At 37.3% G+C, this 19,817-nt stretch overlaps 1 protein-coding gene across 10 annotated transcripts in view; it reads left to right on the plus strand.

Moving 5' to 3' along the window:
- The window catches only part of LIMCH1 (LIM and calponin homology domains 1), a 408,610-nt gene that overhangs the window by 287,729 nt on the left and 101,064 nt on the right, over nt 1-19,817 (plus strand). For 7 of the 10 annotated variants that reach the window (XM_056802571.1, XM_007496513.3, XM_007496514.3 and 4 more), the window contains one exon: nt 11,206-11,401. In XM_056802571.1, coding sequence (XP_056658549.1) covers nt 11,206-11,401 — 196 coding nt within the window. Of the gene's footprint in view, nt 1-10,503; nt 10,846-11,205; nt 11,402-19,817 lie in introns of those variants that run through there. The other 3 variants (XM_007496517.3, XM_007496515.3, XM_007496518.3) reach the window with 3 other exon arrangements.

Here is a 19,817-nt window from a genome sequence, read left to right on the forward strand (position 1 = left end):
CACAAGGCCACACTCTCCCCCCGGCTCGCTTTCCGGAAGTTGCCTTCAGAATCGCTGGCCGTGAGGCTGTTTCGTCGGCCTGCGGGGGGGATGGGCTGCCGCTTCCCCAAGCTCCGAGAGCACAGACTTTCACTGAGACTTGGATAGCAGGATCCAGCCCGTGAGGCTGTCTTGCCCGCCCTGAGGGTTGCTGTTGTTTTGACCAGCTCTCTGCAGCGGAAGCCCCAGGCAGTAACTTTCACCGGGACTGTAGAAGGCCCTGAGGGTTGTTGTTTCCGAGGACCCTGCTCTCTGAGCCGGCCGGGCTGCGGCTTCCGGGAGCCTTGGACTCTGCGCTCCTACCCCTGAGGTCCGAGGGATCTCGGGTTCTGGCTTTTAAGGGGAGCCGTACCTTTTGAACCGGGTCCAGGTCCAGGAGGAGGGTTCCCAGGGTCTGTGCTGTTGATCGTTTTGAATTTCGGCGCCTTAGGAGCTTATCGTTTGAGATTGGTCGGGAAGGGTTTTCCGGAGATCTGAGCTTTAGCTTTCTCTAAGCCGCCATCTTAACCGGAAGTCCCCAAGGACAGAAATTAAACCCTGGTCTTCTTCATTTTAAGTTCAATGCTCCATCTGCCCTTCCACTCTGCCTCTCAATCTATGACAATATTTAGAAAAACTCTAATTGTTAGTTTACTGTTGTACTTGTCAGAATAAGACATCTCGTAGACTAAAGCAGTCCTCAAATTTGCCTGGTGTGCCATCTCTCCGAGTGAGCATTAATCTTTCAAACTCTCCCCTGCTCACAGTTTTATACCAGCTCTAGACTGTCCCACTGGTAATGAAAATAATCAGTAGTGTTTATATAGTGAGTTTAGGTTTTCAAAGAGCACCATTGTACCTAAAGGGATAGAATCAGAATCATAAAATTTTAGAGCTGAAAAAGGTTGTAGAGGTCATTGAGACCAGACCACTGATGGCCTGATTGATTGAACCGAGATCTCCCTGTTTTGTCTAGGCTGAAATTACAGTGGCCACTCATGTATTCTATCTCTCTGTTGATCAGCATATAAATGTTGGTTAAGTAATTTTCCCAGGTCACCCTGCTAGAACAGATCTGAACCCAGGACTTCCTATCTCCAAGCTGGTTCTCTATCCCCTGAGCCACCTAACTTCCCCCTTTCACCTTAATTTTAAAAGTAGAAGGAGCTAGGTGGCTCAGTGGATAGTGTCAAGCCTATAGTTGGGTGAACCTAGGTTCAAATCTGTCCTCAGACACATCCTAGACCCTAGGAAAGTCACTTTATCTCATTTGCCTAGCCTTTAGTGGGCTTTTTTGTTTGTTTTGTTTTGTTTTGTTTTTTGCCTTGGAGCCAATACTTGGATTGAGTCTGAGACAAAAGGTAAGTTTCTGGGTTTTTTCAAGTACTTTTACTTATTCTTTAGAACCCAGGGCTTTTTCTGGAAATGATGTAGAATTTCCAATCTGGAATAATTTCCCTCTCCTTAGGTATTCAGGGTCCTTTCATTGTTCATTCTATTGGTGTTTGACTTGCTTTGGACACCCAACTGACATTAGCCTCATTTTAACTCAAAAAAAGAACTCTTGAGTTCAAGTAGCTGGATACCTTCAGCCTCCCTGCTAAGAGAATATTACTGGTATGTGCCACCATACTTGGGTGATCAGCTCTTTTATTTAGCAGCTCAAAGCTATTTCTACAGGCCAACCATACTCACATGAGCTGGCCATAATGGTTTTAGAATACTGATAAACTAAAATAAATCAATGACTACAAGTGATATTACTGATTTTTTTTACTACATTAGTATGTCTTGATTTTTTAAAAGAAATAGAGCATTTCACATAGATAAGATAGAAATCAGTTTTATTTACTTCACTATTTTCAGCATCTGTACTTTCATAAAATCCCAAATCTATGACTAAAAGGGATCTTTACATCCGTCTAGTTCATCCCCATCATTTTACAAATGAAGAGACCCGGCGTGGGCTGTGACTTCTCTAATATTACAGACATAGTAAATATCAGAGGTGGATTTTGAAGTCAGGTCTTCTGACTCCAAAGGCAGCACTTCTGTCTCTCACTGCTTCTGAGGAATTCCTCTTGTTATTATATTTATACACAGCCTAATCCCCCTATGCTTTTGTAGATGTTTAATGCAGCCAAAAACAAATAAATGAATGGATAAACAAACCAACTCATGGCCAAATTTCTGGGAATGAACCCCATCAAACTGAGCTAAGCTAATCCTTGAAAGACGGTGTGCAGTTAGTCCATCACTCAGTCTGTATGTATGTGTGGCATGAGTTATGCTGATGCAGCCTGTGTAAATAGACTTACATGTGTCTCTGTACAGGCATGTGTTGGCAAATGCCTAGTGAAATGGATGCTCACAGTGGGAAAGAAAGCTGGCCAGCAGCAGGGAACTCAGAGAGGGGTGTTGGCCTTAGCCTTTTTAACCATTTATTCTCATTGCACATTTTGGCTCACCTGGGAACTTGGGGTGGCAAATCAGGACTTAAACCCTTGCCTTCTCGCCCCGTGTCCAGAATTCTTTCTCTTATACCTTTCTTTAGCAGGTATCTAGGCCCATTGGTAATCTACCAGGGTCATTTTGCAGGGTGATCAGGAGCAAAATGCAATGCCATGATAGTATTTTGGTAGGAGCCAAGAAAGGGTTTGACTCATTTCTGGGGCCCACACATAGATTTCTCTGCCTATAAAACAAGACTTTCACTCTACATTTAGATTCATAGGAGAGGGTGCTGGCCAAGGATGACTACAGGTGGCTGAGTTTTCATTTTTTCAAATGGGCCACACTGCTCTGTTTCCAGTTCCAACACTTGATCTGTATTTTCTGTTCTTGGCTTGCTGTGTAGTCAGGAATATATCTGACTTTTATACTGTTTTTCTTTCCAATAATTAGCCCACGGAGCTCAAAGTAATGTATTTACTTACTCCCTGCCCCCAGGTTTCCTTTCTCTCACAATTGTGTTTTTTTTTTTTATTTAGTCAATTTAGAACATTATTCCTTGGTTACAAGAATCATATTCTTTCTGTTCCTTCCCTCCCCCTCCCCTTCCCATAGCTGACATGCAATTCCACTGGGTATTACATGTGTCCTTGATCAGAATCCATTTCCATGTTGTTTGTGTTTGCATTAGGGTGTTCATTTAGTCTACCTCCTCAGTCATATCCCCTCCACCCCTGTAGTCAAGCAGTTGTTTTTCTTCTGTGTTTCTACTTCCATTGTTTTTCCTCTGAATGTAGATAGTGTTCTTTCTCATAGATCCCTCCCGGTTGTTCAGGATCTCTGCATTGCCACTAATGGAGAAGTCCATTACATTCGATTGTGCCACAGTGTATCAGTCTCTGTGTACAATGTTCTCCTGGTTCTGCTCCTCTCACTCTGCATCAATTCCTGGAGGTTGTTCCAGTTCACATGGAATTCCTCCACTTTATTATTCCTTTTAGCACAATAGTATTCCATCACCAACATATACCACAATTTTTTCAGCCATTCCCCAATTGAAGGGCATCCCCTCATTTGCCAATTTTTTGCTACCACAAAGAGCGCAGCTATGAATATTCTTGTACAAGTCTTTTTCCTTATCTCTTTGGGGTACAAACCCAGCAGTGCTATGGCTGGATCAAAGGGCAGACAGTCTTTTAGCGCCCTTTGAGAATAGTTCCAAATTGCCTTCCAGAATGGTTGGATCAGTTCACAACTCTACTAGCAGTGCATTAATGTCTCAACTAGGCCACATACCCTCCAGCATTCATTACTTTCCTTTGCTGTCATGTTAGCCAATCTGCTAGATGTGAGGTGATACCTCAGAGTTGTTTTGATTTGCATTTCTGATTATAAGAGATTTAGAATACTTTTTCAATATGCTTATTAATAGTTTTGATTTCTTTAACTGAAAATTGCCTATTCATGTCCCTTGACCATTTATCAATTGGAAAATGGCTTGATTTTTTGTACAATTGATTTACCTCATTATAAATTTGAGTAATTAGACCTTTGTCAGAGGTTTTTGTTATGAACATTGTTTCCCAATTTGTTGCTTCCCTTCTAATTTTGGTTGCATTGGTTTTGATTGTACAAAACCTTTTTAATTTGATGTAATCAAAATTATTTATTTTATATTTTGTGATTTTTTTCTAACTCTTACTTGGTTTTAAAATCTTTCCTTTCCCCAAGATCTGACATGTATACTATTCTATGTTCACCTAACATTTATTGTTTCCTTTTTTATATTCAAGTCATTCGTCCATTCTGAGTTTATCTTGGTGTAGGGTGTAAGATGTTGATCTCTCCTAATCTCTAATCTCTCCTATACTGTCTTCCAATTTTCCCAGCACTTTTTATCAAATAGTAGATTTTGATCCAAAAAGCTGGGATCTTTGAGCTTGTCATAGACTGTCTTGCTGAAGTCACTTATCCCAAGTCTATTCCACTGATGCTCCTTTCTGTCTTTTAGCCAGTACCATATTGTTTTGATGACCACTGCCTTATAGTAGAGTTTGAGATCTGGGACTGCAAGGCCACCTTCCTTCGCATTTTTTTTCATTAGTTCCCTTGATATCCTTGATATTTTGTTCTTCCAAATGAAATTTGTTATGGTTTTTTCTAATTCAGTAAAAACGGTTTTTGGTAGTTCAATGGGTATTGCACTAAATAAGTAAATTAATTTGGGTAAGATGGTCATTTTTATTATGTTAGCTTGTCTTACCCATGAGCAATCAATGTTTCTACAATTGTTTAGATCTAGTTTTAATTGTTTGGAGAGTGTTTGTAGTTGTGTTCATATAGTTCCTGTGTTTGTCTCAGCAGATAGATTCCTAAGTATTTTATATTGTCTAGAGTGATTTTAAATGGAATTTTCCTTTCTAATTCTTGCTGCTGAGATGTATTGGAGATATATAGAAATGCTGATGACTTATGTAGGTTTGTTTTATATCCTGAAACTTTGCTAAAGTTGTTGATTATTTCAACTAGCTTTTTGGTTGATTCTCTAGGACTCTTTAGGTAGACCATCATATCATCTGCAAAGAGTGATAGCTTGGTCTCCTCATTGCCTGTTTTAATACCTTCAATTTCTTTTTCTTCTCTAATTGCTATAGCTAGTGTTTCTAGTACAATGTCAAATAATAGAGGTGATAATGGGCATCCTTGTTTCACTCCTGATCTTATTGGGAAGGCTTCAAGTTTATCCCCATTGCAGATGATGTTTGCTGATGGTTTTAGATATATACTGTCTATTATTTTTAGGAAAAGCCTTTCTATACCTATGCTTTCTAGTGTTTTCAATAGGAATGAATGTTATATTTTACCAAAGGCTTTTTCTGCATCTATGGAGATAATCCTGTAATTTTTGTTGGTTTGCTTGTTAATATGGTCAATTATATGAATGGCTTTCCTAATATTGAACCATCCTTGCATTCCTGGCATGAATTCTACCTGGCCATAATGAATAACCCTCATGATCACTCACTGGAGTCTTTTTTCTAGTATCCTATGTAAGATTTTTGCATTTATATTCATTAAGGAAATTGGCCTATAGTTTTCTTTCTCTGTTTTTTACCTACCTGGCTTTGGAATCAGTACCATATCTGTGTTGTAAAAAGAATTTGGCAGAACTCCTTCTTTGCTTATTCTGTCAAATAGTTTGTATGATATTGGAATTAGTTGTTCTTTGAATGTTTGATAGAATTCATTTGTGAACCCATCTGGACCTGAGGATTTTTCTTAGGGAGTTCTTTGATGGCTTGTTTAATTTCTTTTTCTGATATAGGATTGTTTAGGTATTCTATTTCTGCCTCTGTTAGTCTAGGCAATTTATATTTTTGTAAATATTCATCCATATCACCTAGATTGCCATATTTATTGCCATGTAATTGGGCAAATAATTTTTAATGATTGCCTTAATTTCCTCTTCATTAGAGGTGAGGTCTCCATTTTCATTTTGGATACTGTCAATTTGATTTTCTTCTTTCCTTTTTTAGATTAGATTGACCAGTACTTTGTCTATTTTATTTGTTTTTTCAAAATACTAGTTTCTAGTGTTATTTATTAAATCAATTGTTCTTTGACTTTCAATTTTATTCATTTCTCCTTTGATTTTTAGGATCTCTAATTTAGTATTCATCTGAGGATTTTTAATTTGTTCACTTTCTAGTTTTTTAAAATTTGCATGCCCAAGTCATTGACCTCTTCCCTCCCTAATTTGTTAATATATGGACTCAAGGATATAAATTTCTCCCTGAGTACTGCTTTGACTCTATCCCATATATTTTGAAAGGATGTCTCATCATTGACATTTTCTTCAGTAAAATTATTAATTGTTTCTATGATTTGTTCTTTAACTGATTTTGGAGAATTGTATTGTTTAATTTTCAATTAAGTTTTGATTTGCCACTCCATGTATCCTTACTAATTATTATTTTCATGGCATTGTGATCTGAGAAGGTTGCATTTATAATTTCTGCTCTTTTGTACTTGTTTGCAATGTTTTTATGCACCAGTACATGGTCAGTCTTTGTGAATGTACCATGTGCTGCTGAAAAGAAGATATATTCCTTTTTGTCCCTATTTATTTTTCTCCTCATGTCTATTAACTCTAATTTTTCCAAGATTTCATTCACTTCTCTTACCTTTTTCTTATTTATTTTTTGTTTGATTTATCTAGTTTGGATAGAGGAAGGTTCAGGTCTCCCACTAGTATAGTTTTTCTATCTATTTCATCCTTGTGCTCCCCTAGTTTCTCCTTTAAAAATTTGGATGCTATGCCATTTGGTGCATACATGTTGAGTACTGATATTTCCTCATTGTCTACACTGCCTTTTATCAGGATGTAATTACCTTCCCTATCTCTTTTGACTAGATCTAGTTTTACTTTGGCTTTTTCAGATATCATGATTGTGACTCCTGCCTTCTTTTTATCTTTCTCCCACAATTGTGGAAGAGAGATTTGGACTTTTCTGATATTTCCCCCCTTGAAAACCTATTATGATAGTGAGATGCCAAAGATCTGGGCATGTGAACATTTTTGACAGCCTCTTTAAGTGGTCCACATTACCTTGGTTTTTAAAGTCAACTATGGTCAACTTCGAATATTTTGAAGTGGATTATATACAATGATCAGGGTTGAAATGTGTGTGAAGTGACTAGTAAATAGCACCAGGATAGGAGAGAAACAGAGACAACTAGGTGGCTCAGTGGATAAAACTTGTTGTGGTAATGTTGGTGATGCTACTAATGAGCCCATTAACCTGCCAGCCACCAGACATGAAGATTTAATAATTTTCAGAATTAAACCTCTTGGTAAGGTCATATTTAACTTTTGGTCTGTAAATACTAGTACCTAAGGGGTACAGTAGGTATAGCTCCAGGACTAAAATCAGAAAGACCTGAGTTTAAATTTGGCCCCAGACACTTGATACCTTTGTGACCCCAAGTAAGTCACTTATCCTGTCTGCCTCTTTATTTCATATGCAAAATGACATAATAAAAACACTTTTCTCCCAGAGTAGTTGGGGAGAATCAAACAAGCAAAGTAAAGCACTTAGCAAAATATCTGCCATATACTAAACACTGCCTAAAGATTTGTTGTTATTTGGAGAACCATTCCAGAAAACAGAGGGCTGATTTTTAATAATCATGTATTCAGAATCTAGCAGTATATTTAAAGCTTTCTTTTAAATAATATTTTTACTGATGTCATTTTTATATCACCATTGTTTCCTCCAGTATCCATCCCCTTACCTTTTCTAAGGAACTGTCACATATGACAAAATGTATAAATACATATATATATATATATACACACACACATATATATTTTAAATTACCTTACTTTCTGTCTTAGTAACAACTCTAACACAGAAGGGCAAGGGCTAGGCAAAGGAAGGTAAGTGACTTGCTCAGGGTTACAGAGCTAAGAAGTGACTGAGGTCAAATTTGAACCCAGGTCCTTCCAACTCAAGGCCTGATGCTCTATCCACTGAGCCACCTAGGTGCTCATATTTTTAAAATAATATTTTTAAACACAAAGAAAAAAGAGGAAAAAATCAACATAAGTGGTCAATACTTCTATAATGTTTGAAAATATGTGCTACATTTGTTGACCTTTCCCCTCTGCAAAGAGCAGAAGTTTTTCCAGGCAAGCTTGTTCTTTATAATTTTGAGGTGTTCATTTAAAGCTTATTTATTGAGAAGGATATCTTTGTTTCCTATATATGTATTTTTCAAAATATTTAAAATGGGAAACTTATTGAAGGAGATTATTCATTTTTACCCCTTCATTTATATGCATCATTGTGCTTGAATGTTTTTTCCATTAATTATATTTTAGCTTTTGCAAGAATTTGGCTTTTGCTTTAATATTGTTTTATTTTTAAATGCCTTTGTAATCAATCTGACTCTGAAATTACTTTTTTCTCCATGAACATAACATGACTGCAAGAAAAACCAAACCAGGTTTGTCATCACATCCCTAGTTCTTCTTGGGGGAGATATAGCACATAGTATAGGTATGAGAATATTTGCTTTGTCATCATATGAGTTATGAACACTTTTTTTCTTGTCTTTTAAGCAATCTTACTGATTTTGATCAATTATCCATTATCAGAATTGATCAACCAACCATTCTGGAGGGCAATTTGGAACTATGCCCAAAAGGTGTTAAAAGACTGTCTACCCTTTGATCCAGCCATAGCACTGCTGGGTTTGTACCCCAAAGAGATAATAAGGAAAAAGACATGTACAAGAATATTCATAGCTATGCTCTTTGTGGCGGCAAAAAAAAAATTGGAAAATGGGGGGATGCCCTTCAATTGGGGAATGGCTGAAAAAATTGTGGTATATTTTGGTGATGGAATACTATTGTGCTAAAAGGAATAATAAAGTGGAGGAATTCCATGTGAACTGGAACAACCTCCAGGAATTGATGCAGAGTGAGAGGAGCAGAACCAGGAGAACATTGTACACAGACTCATACACTGTGGTACAATCGAATGTCATGGACTTCTCTACTAGCAGCAGTGCAATGATCCAGGACTATTTTGAGGGACTTAAGAGAAAGAACGCTGTCCACATCAACAGAAGGAACTGTGGGAGTAGAAACACCAAAGCAAAACAACTGCTTGATCACATGGGTTGAGGGGGATCTTATTGGGGATGTAGACCCTAAATGATCTCACTAGTGCAAATATCAGTAATATGGAAGTAGTTCTTGATCAATGACACATGTAAAACCCAGTGGAATTGTATGTCAGCTATGAGAGGGAGGTCAGGGTGGGGGTGGGAGAAGAAAAAAAATCTTGTAACCATGGAAAAATATTATAAATTCATTAATTAAATAAAATTTTCTAAAACTTAAAAAAATGAGAATTTATCAAAATTATAGTAGAGAAATGCATGCATATTTGTACTTTAAAGAATCATCAAAAATATAAAGGAACAAATGATTCTTTGCTATTATCAGGCATATCTGATGATTGATTCTAGATCAATGAGAATCCAGCTCCTTAGTCACAAGATTAATTTCATCTAATAGTTGATTTTTTTTCCTATCCACTTGAATACACACAATTGTATACAATAAAATGGATGGGTGGTGTGCCTATTGTGTTTTTTCACTATGGTATCCCTAAACTGCTTCATAGAACCCTTCCCCCTACCCCTTGAGTTCCTTAGACCCTCATTTGAGAGAGGCGATTTTAAAGCATATTTCCTGGGGCCACACCAAGGATTGGCAACTCATTCTTTCATTACACTCAATTCTCTTTTATGAAGAGTTAGAGGGTGCTAATATTTCAGCCTTGCCCTTTCCATTTCACCCACTCTTCTTTTTTAGTGCCAAGCTTTTGTACGTCTTTGTGCATTGCAGTTACCCCCCACCATCCTGGAATCCTCCTGGGCTTCAGTTGGGGGGCAGTTATGTCAGCTAGACTGAGACGCAATTGAATGGTGACACACTCTTGTTCCAGAAGGTAGTCCCTACTGTGGCCTTGGCTGTTGTGGGCCTAATGAGGACTATTTCTACCTCTACTGACTAACTCTAGATTCGTTTTAAGAACTTTGGGCATTTCAGATTTTCTTTTCATTTCTATCATGTGGGAGGACATCTTTAAATGAATTTGTCAGCATCTCCAGAAATTCCAAGTTTCACATTGCAGACTTTTCAGGCTAGAAAATGCCAATCTGTGAATGTCTGATTTTTAAGTGACAGTCTGGGAAGCGAGGTCGGGCGGGGGGCAGGGGGGGTAGTTAAGAAATTAAATCGAGGTTTATCTTTGAATGACCATAGTTATTTTTGTTTTCCTCAGCCTGGGCTGTTATAATTAATGCTAAGACATTGGCTAAAACAAGGGATTTATTATAACACGAGGGTGAGGATGGCTTCAACTGACCTTTCTCTCTGCTGGAGTTTCAGTGTTTTAGTATGTGTTGCTTGTGCTGGAAAGAATTTATAATCACAGGACTGTCAAAGACAACCATTGTTCTCACTGCTCTGAACATGTGGGTCAGCTCCAAGTGCTTTCATATCCCCCTAGAGCCAAGAGCTGGCAAAGAGGGAAGAGCATGACTGAATTCTTCTGAGGCATCAGGAGAAGCATTTTGCATATTTTTCATTGCTGATTGCCTCCAAAAGACATCTCTCTTTCATAAGAGGAATTTCCCTTCCAGTTAGAGGGAGATGGGAGCCTGCTGCTTCAGGATCCTGCCTAGTTGATTCTACGGCATAAACAAGTGCTTGCCCGCCAGCGGCCACATATAGGGGAATAGTTAGCAGCTTATTTCCATACCAGACATGTAGTTATGGACTCTGAAAGACAAACCAAGGTTAAGGTTTTAGTTTTTTAATTTCTGTTTTCACCTCTTTGTCATCTCATGTTGTTTTCTTATCGATTCAAATGGTCAGATGTTCTTTCATCTTAGTTGATTTTTGTGATTGAAAGGATGGCTGGAGTTGTGTGTTGGGTAAGGTTGGGTTAGTTTGGAAGTTTTATTAAGGCTTTATGTGTTTTTATAGTTTTAAGAAAATTCAGTCAATGAGAAAAGAATGGGAGGGAGATTATCAGGAACTTTTAAGTGTAATCCTTGCATTCTAGTATCAAAGAAAGGACGATTACCGATGAATGCATCATTTGCCGAGACTGCACAGATATGGACTTTTTTCGTTTCTGTAACTTTTTTTAATAGGAAACTGATGATATTGAAAGCCCTAAACGAAGCATCCGAGACAGCGGCTATATAGACTGCTGGGATTCTGAGCGCAGCGATTCCCTCTCTCCACCCCGGCATGGCCGAGATGATTCTTTTGACAGTCTGGACTCATTTGGCTCCCGTTCTCAGCAGACACCCTCCCCAGATGTAGTTCTCAGAGGAAGTAGCGATGGTAAGTTGCTGTTGCAGTTAATTACATGTCTCAGGATTAAATGTTCACAAGGGATTTGTTGTCAAGAACTAGAATTTTGGGTTCCATCTCAGGGATGATCTAGCCAGATAATTCTATAAGCTAGTAAATGAAAAGATAATTTGAGGTAAAAAGGGAAAATGTTGTTTTAGTGATGCAAGAGGTTTTGATGACTTTGCCAGAAGTTTGTGTGAACTTTGCCTCAGTTACTGTATGTGCTATTGGAAAGTCTGTTACATCATAGTGCTGCGCTGTGATTTATGAAAGGCTGCCTTTCGGAGTTCCAGCAAAACAAGATGCTGTGCAGACACATTAACTCGTAAACTTTCTGAAAGGTTTATGTACTCTGGGTACCAGTAAGGGAAATGTTTAAATGAATATAACACCACCTATGAAAAAGACTCAACTCCAAGTTCATTGAAAAGGCATTTTAAAAATGATGATAAACATAGTGAACCACAGTACTATGGAATTTTGGATGGGGTTTATTTTTTACAAACCCTTTGATATTTGGAGATCTTACAGATTGACTAGAAGTCCCAATAGTTATTAAGACAACACTGGACAGCCCAGTTAAGTTGTAGAATCTTTCCCAGGTATATTTGATTTAGATAAAATTGATTTCAAAATCAGAAGTCAAGGATTGATCTAAATTTTTTTTTCCTTTAAATAGTTCCTTTCTATAGTTTTAGAATTCAAACATAATATACACTTTCCATAGCTCATTTCATTCAGTATCCACTGGAAAGCATTGTCCTTTTAGACAGAGAGAGGTGACGGCTTCACTCTGCATAGACCAGCTGGTAGAAAGACAATTGGACCACATTAAGAATGGTCTCATATTCACTGCATTTTGTAACTTCCAAAGACTCAGAATTATAGTTTGAGATCAAAAATGACTTCTCCAAGTCTCTTTTCTTCAAGCTGAAGTATTAGAACTCTGTGATCTCTCTGAACAATGTTTCCTCCAGTGCATTAAGTCTTTCTCAATTTCTTCTCCCCCATCAAAATATATCTCCCCCAAATATTACCTTTTACTTATTTTTTCATATATATATGTGTAATGTATATATGTGTATATAGTACATGGGGCAACTAGGTGGTGCAGGGGATAGATTGATGGCCTAGAGTTAGGCAGACTCATCTTCTTGAGTTCCAATATGGCTTCCAACACTTAATATCTGTGTGACCCTGGGCAAGTCACTTAACCTTGTTTTCCTCAGTTTTCTCACCTATATAATGAGCTCAAGAAGGAAATGGTAAGCCAGTCCAGTATCTTTGCCAAGAAAATTCCAAATGGAGTCATGAAGATTTGGACACAATGGAAATGACTCAACAACATGTACTTACATGAGATTAGAGATTTAAAGCTAAAAGGGATAGCTACTTAACGAAAATTTTGGTTTAACAGAATAAAAAATGGGATTGTAAATTGAAAACCAAAATATACCTTAGAGGTTATCTATCTCATCCAGAGGTATCAAAACTGTTCAATCAGAATCATTAAATACAAACAAAAATTAAATGTAATTTATAAATAATTTAACAAAATAAATAAAAACCCAATAGAACACATAGCATTAGCATATAGTTTCCTAAGACATTAAGTGGCTTGCTGGGTCTCTTATATACAGGTTAGGCGTGCCAGTTATAAGGAAAAAATGGGATAATATTTATATAGTTCTTTAAGGCAAACCTTAAAGTTTTCTATAAAAGCTAATTGCTACTGCTGTTGTTATTGTTGCTGTTATTATTTACTTCAATGGGTAATTGTCCCCCATTAATAAAATAAATGAGAAAAGGGAAGGGAAGAATGAGCAAATATTTATATAGTGTCTATTATGCTCCAGGCACATGCTAAATGCTTTACAAATATTGTCCCATTAGATCCTTACAACAACCTGGGATTATCATCCTCATTTTTATAGTTGAGGAAACAGAGCTTAGGAGACTTGCCCAGGGTCACACAGCAAGTGAATGTCTGAAGCCAGATTCAAACTCAGCTCTTCCTCATGTGGAAGAGGCATGAAAAAAGGGAGGATTTAAAAAGTTCAAAAGTAATTTCAGCTTCATTTTCAATTAATATTTCCTTATCTATATCACTCATTGCTGGATGGAAGGTAATAGCTTCTGGATTCAAACTAGATGTATTTACTATGGGTACCTGTGCTGTAAAGCTATTTACAGAATTAACCAAGCTTGGTGAGAGGTCATCTGTGAATGATTTCAAAGCATTATTATCATTAGCAACAGTAACCTTTAGGGAACTGAAATTATGAGTCTCTGTATCTGTCACAAACTCTGCTCGAGTTCTTGTGACTTTTTCATCCCTTTTCTTTTGCATAATTCAATCCCATATCCCAATCTACACTGGAAAAAGTTCTCTAAGAAAGATTTGATTTCCTTAAGAATTCTTTCCCATGTGGTTACTATACAGGTCTTATCAAAGTTCCTTATCTCATTTACTGTCTGAGATGTTATAGCCTTAATTTCTGCCTCCATTTCATTAATCTGTCTCTGCCTTTTTCTTACTTTATTGCAATGGTTATCATTCACAGATTCTTTGCACAGAATTTTCACCATTCCCCAACTTTTGTCTATTATTTACAACTGCAGCCTCATTCTCACTATTCCTTCTATCTCCCTTTATCACACTATATGTCTTAAGAGCCTGGCTTCATAACTCTTTCCTAACCACATCAGAGTATTTAGGCTTTGCTCCAGATTTTATGGCCAATTGCATCTCTTGCAAATCATCAGCTTCCTTTGAGGACTTTAATTTGCAGTGTGAACAACAAGTGAACTTCTTGTACCTAGTTTGTGCATTTTGTGTGTTGTTATTATTAATCTCATGTTTCTTCTCTTCCACACTCATTTTAACTCCAGCGTCCTATCTACTGCACCATCTAGTCCCCCATGAATAATTTTAAAATATAATTTAAAATAAATACATCACTGTTAGATAGTATTTGGATGTTGGTGTATTTGAGCTTCAATTTGGCTTAAAATATTTTTGAATGGACTTTTCTTCATAAATTTAAAGACAGGGGCAGAGCCAAGATGGTGGCTCAGTAACAAGAAAAAGCTGAAACCACTCTGACAATCCTTCCATAAATTTTAAGAAAAAAATAAAGTTTAATGGTTTTTATTTTTTAAAATGTTGAAATTCAATTTACTTATTCCATACCTACAACATGAATCTTTATATAGGTATTATTAGAGAGTTAATGGACAGCTAGTTGGTAAAGGGGATAGAGTGAAAGGCTTAGAGTCAGGAAGACTCATCTTCCTCAGTGAAAATCTGGTCTCAGACACTTCCTAGCATGTGAGCTTGGGCAAGTCATTTAACTGTGTTTGCCTAATTTTCCTCATCTGTAAAATGAGCTGGAGAAAAAAATGGCAAACTAGCTGTGTGACTATGGACAAGTCACTTTACCCTGTTTGCCTCCATTTCTTTATCTTTAAAGTGAGCTGGTGAAGGAAAAGACAAACCACTTCAGTATCTTTGCCAAAAAAAAAAAAAAACCCAAAAGGGGGTCACAGGGAGTTGGACTTGATTGAAAATGATTGAATATATATTAAGGCTAATAAAAATAAACAATAGCACGTATTCATCACTTCAAGGTTGGCAAAGCACTTTACATATATAAGCATATATCATTTGATCCATACAAGAACTCTGTGAGGTAGATACTGTAGATACCCTTCCCATTTTGCACAGGAGGAAGCAGATTCAGAGAAATTCAACATGCCACGGGCCATAGCCACTGTGGTCAGAGTAGAATTTGAACTGAGATCTCTCTGACTCCTTCTATCACAGCTGCTTGAATATATTATTTTGAAACTGCTTAGAATACTTCAGATGTGCACAGTAACTTCTCTTATCCTTGGTGCTATGCTTGTCTTTTAGACACAAAAGATTGCAACCTCTCTTCTGCCTGCCATGCCATTCTGCTGGTTCATCCTCAGTTTGTAGCACACTAAACTCTACCACCCCAGAGCTTTTTTTCATCCAAACGAAAGCCATCTGGCTATACTTCTTCCAATTTGTACTTAGGGACTTCCTCTTTTGGAGGGCAGGGGCATCGTCTGACTGTAAGACCCAACATTCATCTTTGAATTTTATCTTATTAGATTATGCAAAGACTCTGAAATGCCAATAGATTTTCAGATTCTGACTCAAACATCCTCTTGTTAGCTATTTCTCATTATTTTGTCACCTTCAAATTCAACAAGGATGTTACCTATGTCTTTATCTTATTCGATACAAATATTAAACAGTATTTAAGATTAAGGAGAGAGCCCTGGAACATGGTACTAGAGACCCTTGCAATGTGGTATCAAGGCATTAATGACTCTTCTTTGGGTCTTCAACCAGTTCCGAACACACCTAACCATTTGGGAGGTTTATATCTTACCATCTTTTCCCTTAAAATAGCATGAGAGACGACTTTATCAGATGATTTCCTAACATCTAGGTAAACCATCTACTGTTCATATATCCAATGTTCCCAGAGTTATTAGTCTAAAAAATTTATTAGAAAATGAAATGGGGTTATTCTCAACTAACTTGTTCTTATTTAACCCTTTGTATTCATTGCTTCCTTATTCTAGTTGTTCACTAATTATAACTTGTAGAATTTTACAGAAAATCGAGGTTAAGGGGGCAGCTGAGTAGCTCAGTAGATTGAGAGCCAGGCCTAGAGACAAGAGGTCCTAGGTTCAAATCTAGCCTCAGACACTTCCTAGCTGTGTGACTCTGGGCAAGTCACTTAGCCCCCATTGCCTAGTCATTACTGCTCTTTGGTCTTGAAACCAATACAATGTATTGGTTCTAAAATGGAAGGTAAGGGTTTAAAAAAAGAAAATCTAGGTTAAGCTACTATTAGCCTATAGTTTGCGAACTCCATTCTCTTCCCGTTTTTGGAAAATTAGGCACTTTATCCTCTCCATTCCTATTTCTCCATGATCTTTCAATGATAATGACTGAGCGTGCAGTTACATCCATTAGTTCATTTAGTGTACTAGGATATAGATTTCATAAACTTGGTGATTTGAACTCATCTTAGGTAACTAGATAGAGACTGATTTGGTAGCTACTATTTGGAATATCAACTCCCTTTCATTTTTTGGTATTGATTCCCTTCTTACCATTTTCATTTTATCCTTTTATTCCAAATACCATTAATAAGTAGGCAGAATACAAAATAGCTTGAGGAGAAAAAGAACTGTAGGACCTGAGGAGATAAGGAAATTCTTTGTTATGGAGTTGATTCGTGAAGACATAAGGATTTTGAGGACTAAAATTGTGTTCTAGGCACTGTCGGGAAGAAGTATAGGAAAAGTAAGAGCCAAGATGTTGAGTTCAGTGAATAGGTGGCTAATTTGGTTAAAATGAAGAATTTGTGAGAGGACTAACTTCAAATAAGATTGCAAAGATAGAGTGGAGCCAGATTATAGAAGGCTTTATATATGAGAAAGAGGAGCTTGAATTTTGAACTAGAAGCAACATGGAACCCCTGAAGGTTTTTGAGTAGGAAAGAGACTGTCAAAATTGTACCTCCATAAACGTAGAATCTTAAGAGTTTGGAGTGCCCTCAGAGGCCATCAAGCCTAGAGATTGTTGAACTTTTGGGGTTATGGACCCCTCCTTTTGCCAGATGGTAAAGCCCATGATCCCCTTCTCAGAATAATGTTTTTAAATACATAAAACAAAATACAAAGGAATACAAAGAAAATCAGAAGTTGGTGAAAATAAAAATGTCATTTTTCCCCATCCAAATTCATAGATCCTCACAGATCCCTTTGGTGTGTTTGAAGATACCAGTTTAAGAACCTCTGATCTAGCTTAACTCATGCTTAGTCAAGAGTTGCTTCTATTATGTCCTCAAGAACTGGTCATTCAGCTCCTGATGACCTCCATTAAGGAGAATCCTACTACTTCTTGAGGCATCTTCTGTTCGACTGATATACAGCTCTAATGAATAGGAAGTTTGTTTTCTCCCCATATATCAAGCCTAAACGTCCCTCTCTACCACTTCTACCAATTGCTCTTAGTTTTAAGTTCTAGAATTAAATAGATCAAGTGCTGTTCTGTTTTTTGTAAATCTCCTCTTTAGCCACCCATTATCTTCCCTCTCCACAGGCCCAGCCCTGCATTTTCCACTATTTCAGCTTGTTATGGCTGTAGTTTCCTATGTGTCTTTATCAGTTTCTTTAAACCACTCACTAATTTTCCTCCTCGCTGAATTTTGCACTTTTTATGTCAGAATTGAATTCCTCAGAGGTTCTGATCACTCCTGGATTTCCCTGTAGAATTTTAGGTCATAGAATACATCCCAGTTATTGTTTCTGTCAATTCTTTGATATCTACTCTCCTCATGTCTATGGCAAATGTTAGCCTACAACTAGCTTTTCATCTTAACATAGATTTTAAGGTAAAATATTCCCTTTCTCCCAAGGTTTACATCATTTTTTATTTAAAAATATAACCTTACCTTCTGCCTTAGTATCAATACTATCAGGTCCAATGCAGAAGAGTTGTAAGGGTTAGATAATGGGGGTTAAGTGACTTGCCCAGAATCACACATCTAGGAAGTATCTGAGGCCACACTTGAACCCAGGTCCTCCTGACTCTAAGCCTGGTACTCTATTTACTGTACTATCAAGCTGCCCTTGTTTTACATCATTTTTTACCCTAGCAATCAGTTTCTTTCTTTTTAAGTCCAGCACAGAAATTTCCCTTGTTGATTTCTCTACATTTTGAAATAGAAAATTATAGTTAGGCAGGTAAAGAAATAATTAGTTGCATTAACTTCAAGCATAAGGAGGCTGTAGATTATCTGGATAATTGAATTTTCCCATAACTACTGTAGTGTGCATCCATGCCAGGCTTATAGACTATTTCCTAAATTCATCTATTGCTTCGTTCTGTCTCTGTGATCTGTGGTATACCAATGGTTTCAATATTATCATTTTTGTTTTGCCTCTTTTGCTTCATCCAAATATTCTTCTCTATAGTCTCACTGTTCCCACTCCATTTTCTTCTATTTCTTCATATGTTTTTTGTTGTTGTAAGGGGAAGGAATGGAAACAATCTGGATTGATTTAGGGAACAAGAATTTACAATGAAGGTATAAATACAATAAATAAAACATTCTCTACTAGCAATGTGCTTATATCATTTATTAGATAGATATAAAATTTTCCCAATTAAATATAGTAGCAATTTCCAACATACAGTTTGCTAACTTAAAAGATCCAAACTGTCTCCCTCCCTCCTATCCCTCCTCCACTCCCAGAGATGTAAGCAATTTCATTTGGGTTATACATGTATTATCATGCAAAATATACTTCCATATTTGTCATTGTTGTAAGAGAATATTCATATGAAACCAAAAACCCCATGATAAAAAATGTAAAGTGAAAATTTGTAAACTTTGATCAGCTTTCCAGTTCCATTTGTTTTTTCTCAGGAGGTAGATAGCATTCTTTGTCATAAGTCCTTCAAAATTGTTCTGGATCATTGTATTGCTAAGAATAGCTAAGTCTTTCACAGCTGATCATCATACAATATTGCTCTTAGTGTGTACAATATTCACCTGGTTCTGCGTATTTCACTCTACCTCAGTTCATTTGGTCTTTTCAGGTTTTTTTCTGAAATCATCCTGCTCATCATTTCTTATAATACAATAGTGCAGAATTGGTCAACCTTTTAAGAGATCACATGCCCAAACTACACCTTCAGGCTGCCTGTGAGCCCCTCGCATTACCCCAGACAGTGGAGGGAGGAAGTGCTGACATTGGGCTGCTGGGCAGAGTGGCAGGGCATGTGAACATTATCCCCAGGCACAGTGGAGAGGGGCAACGGAGCAGCCCTGTCCAGCTTGCCGGGGCACACATGCCACATCTTGGCGAACACGGCAATAGTGTAATAAGCTCATATTCTAATTGAGAAGACAGCAAGTGTGTGTGTGTATGTAATCAGTATCCTTTTAATAGTCTAAGCCAGAGGAGAGGGAGATCTATGCTAAAGTTGTACCTATGTGAATACAGAGATAAGAACAAACACAAGAGATTTAGTAAAGAAGAAACAGCAAGATTTGCCAACCAAATGTGTATGCAAGGGGACATATATCCTTCCTTGGGAGGATCCAAGGCAAGAAATGATGAAAGCTCCAATTAGGGTAATAATCACATGTCTAGAGAGGTGACATATGAGAGAGATGTTGTGGAGAAAGAAATGACAAGACTTATTTTCTTTGTCTTATTTATACCTTTGTAAGGTATATACCTTGGCAAACTCACATTCCTAGGTAGAGGTCTCTCTATATATAGGATATCAGGGACCCAGCTGAGACAAATCTAAGTAATCTGTAGGGACAAGATTTCAACTGGT

This window comes from Monodelphis domestica, chromosome 6 (genome assembly GCF_027887165.1).
Source record: "Monodelphis domestica isolate mMonDom1 chromosome 6, mMonDom1.pri, whole genome shotgun sequence".
Taxonomy (NCBI): domain Eukaryota; kingdom Metazoa; phylum Chordata; class Mammalia; order Didelphimorphia; family Didelphidae; genus Monodelphis; species Monodelphis domestica.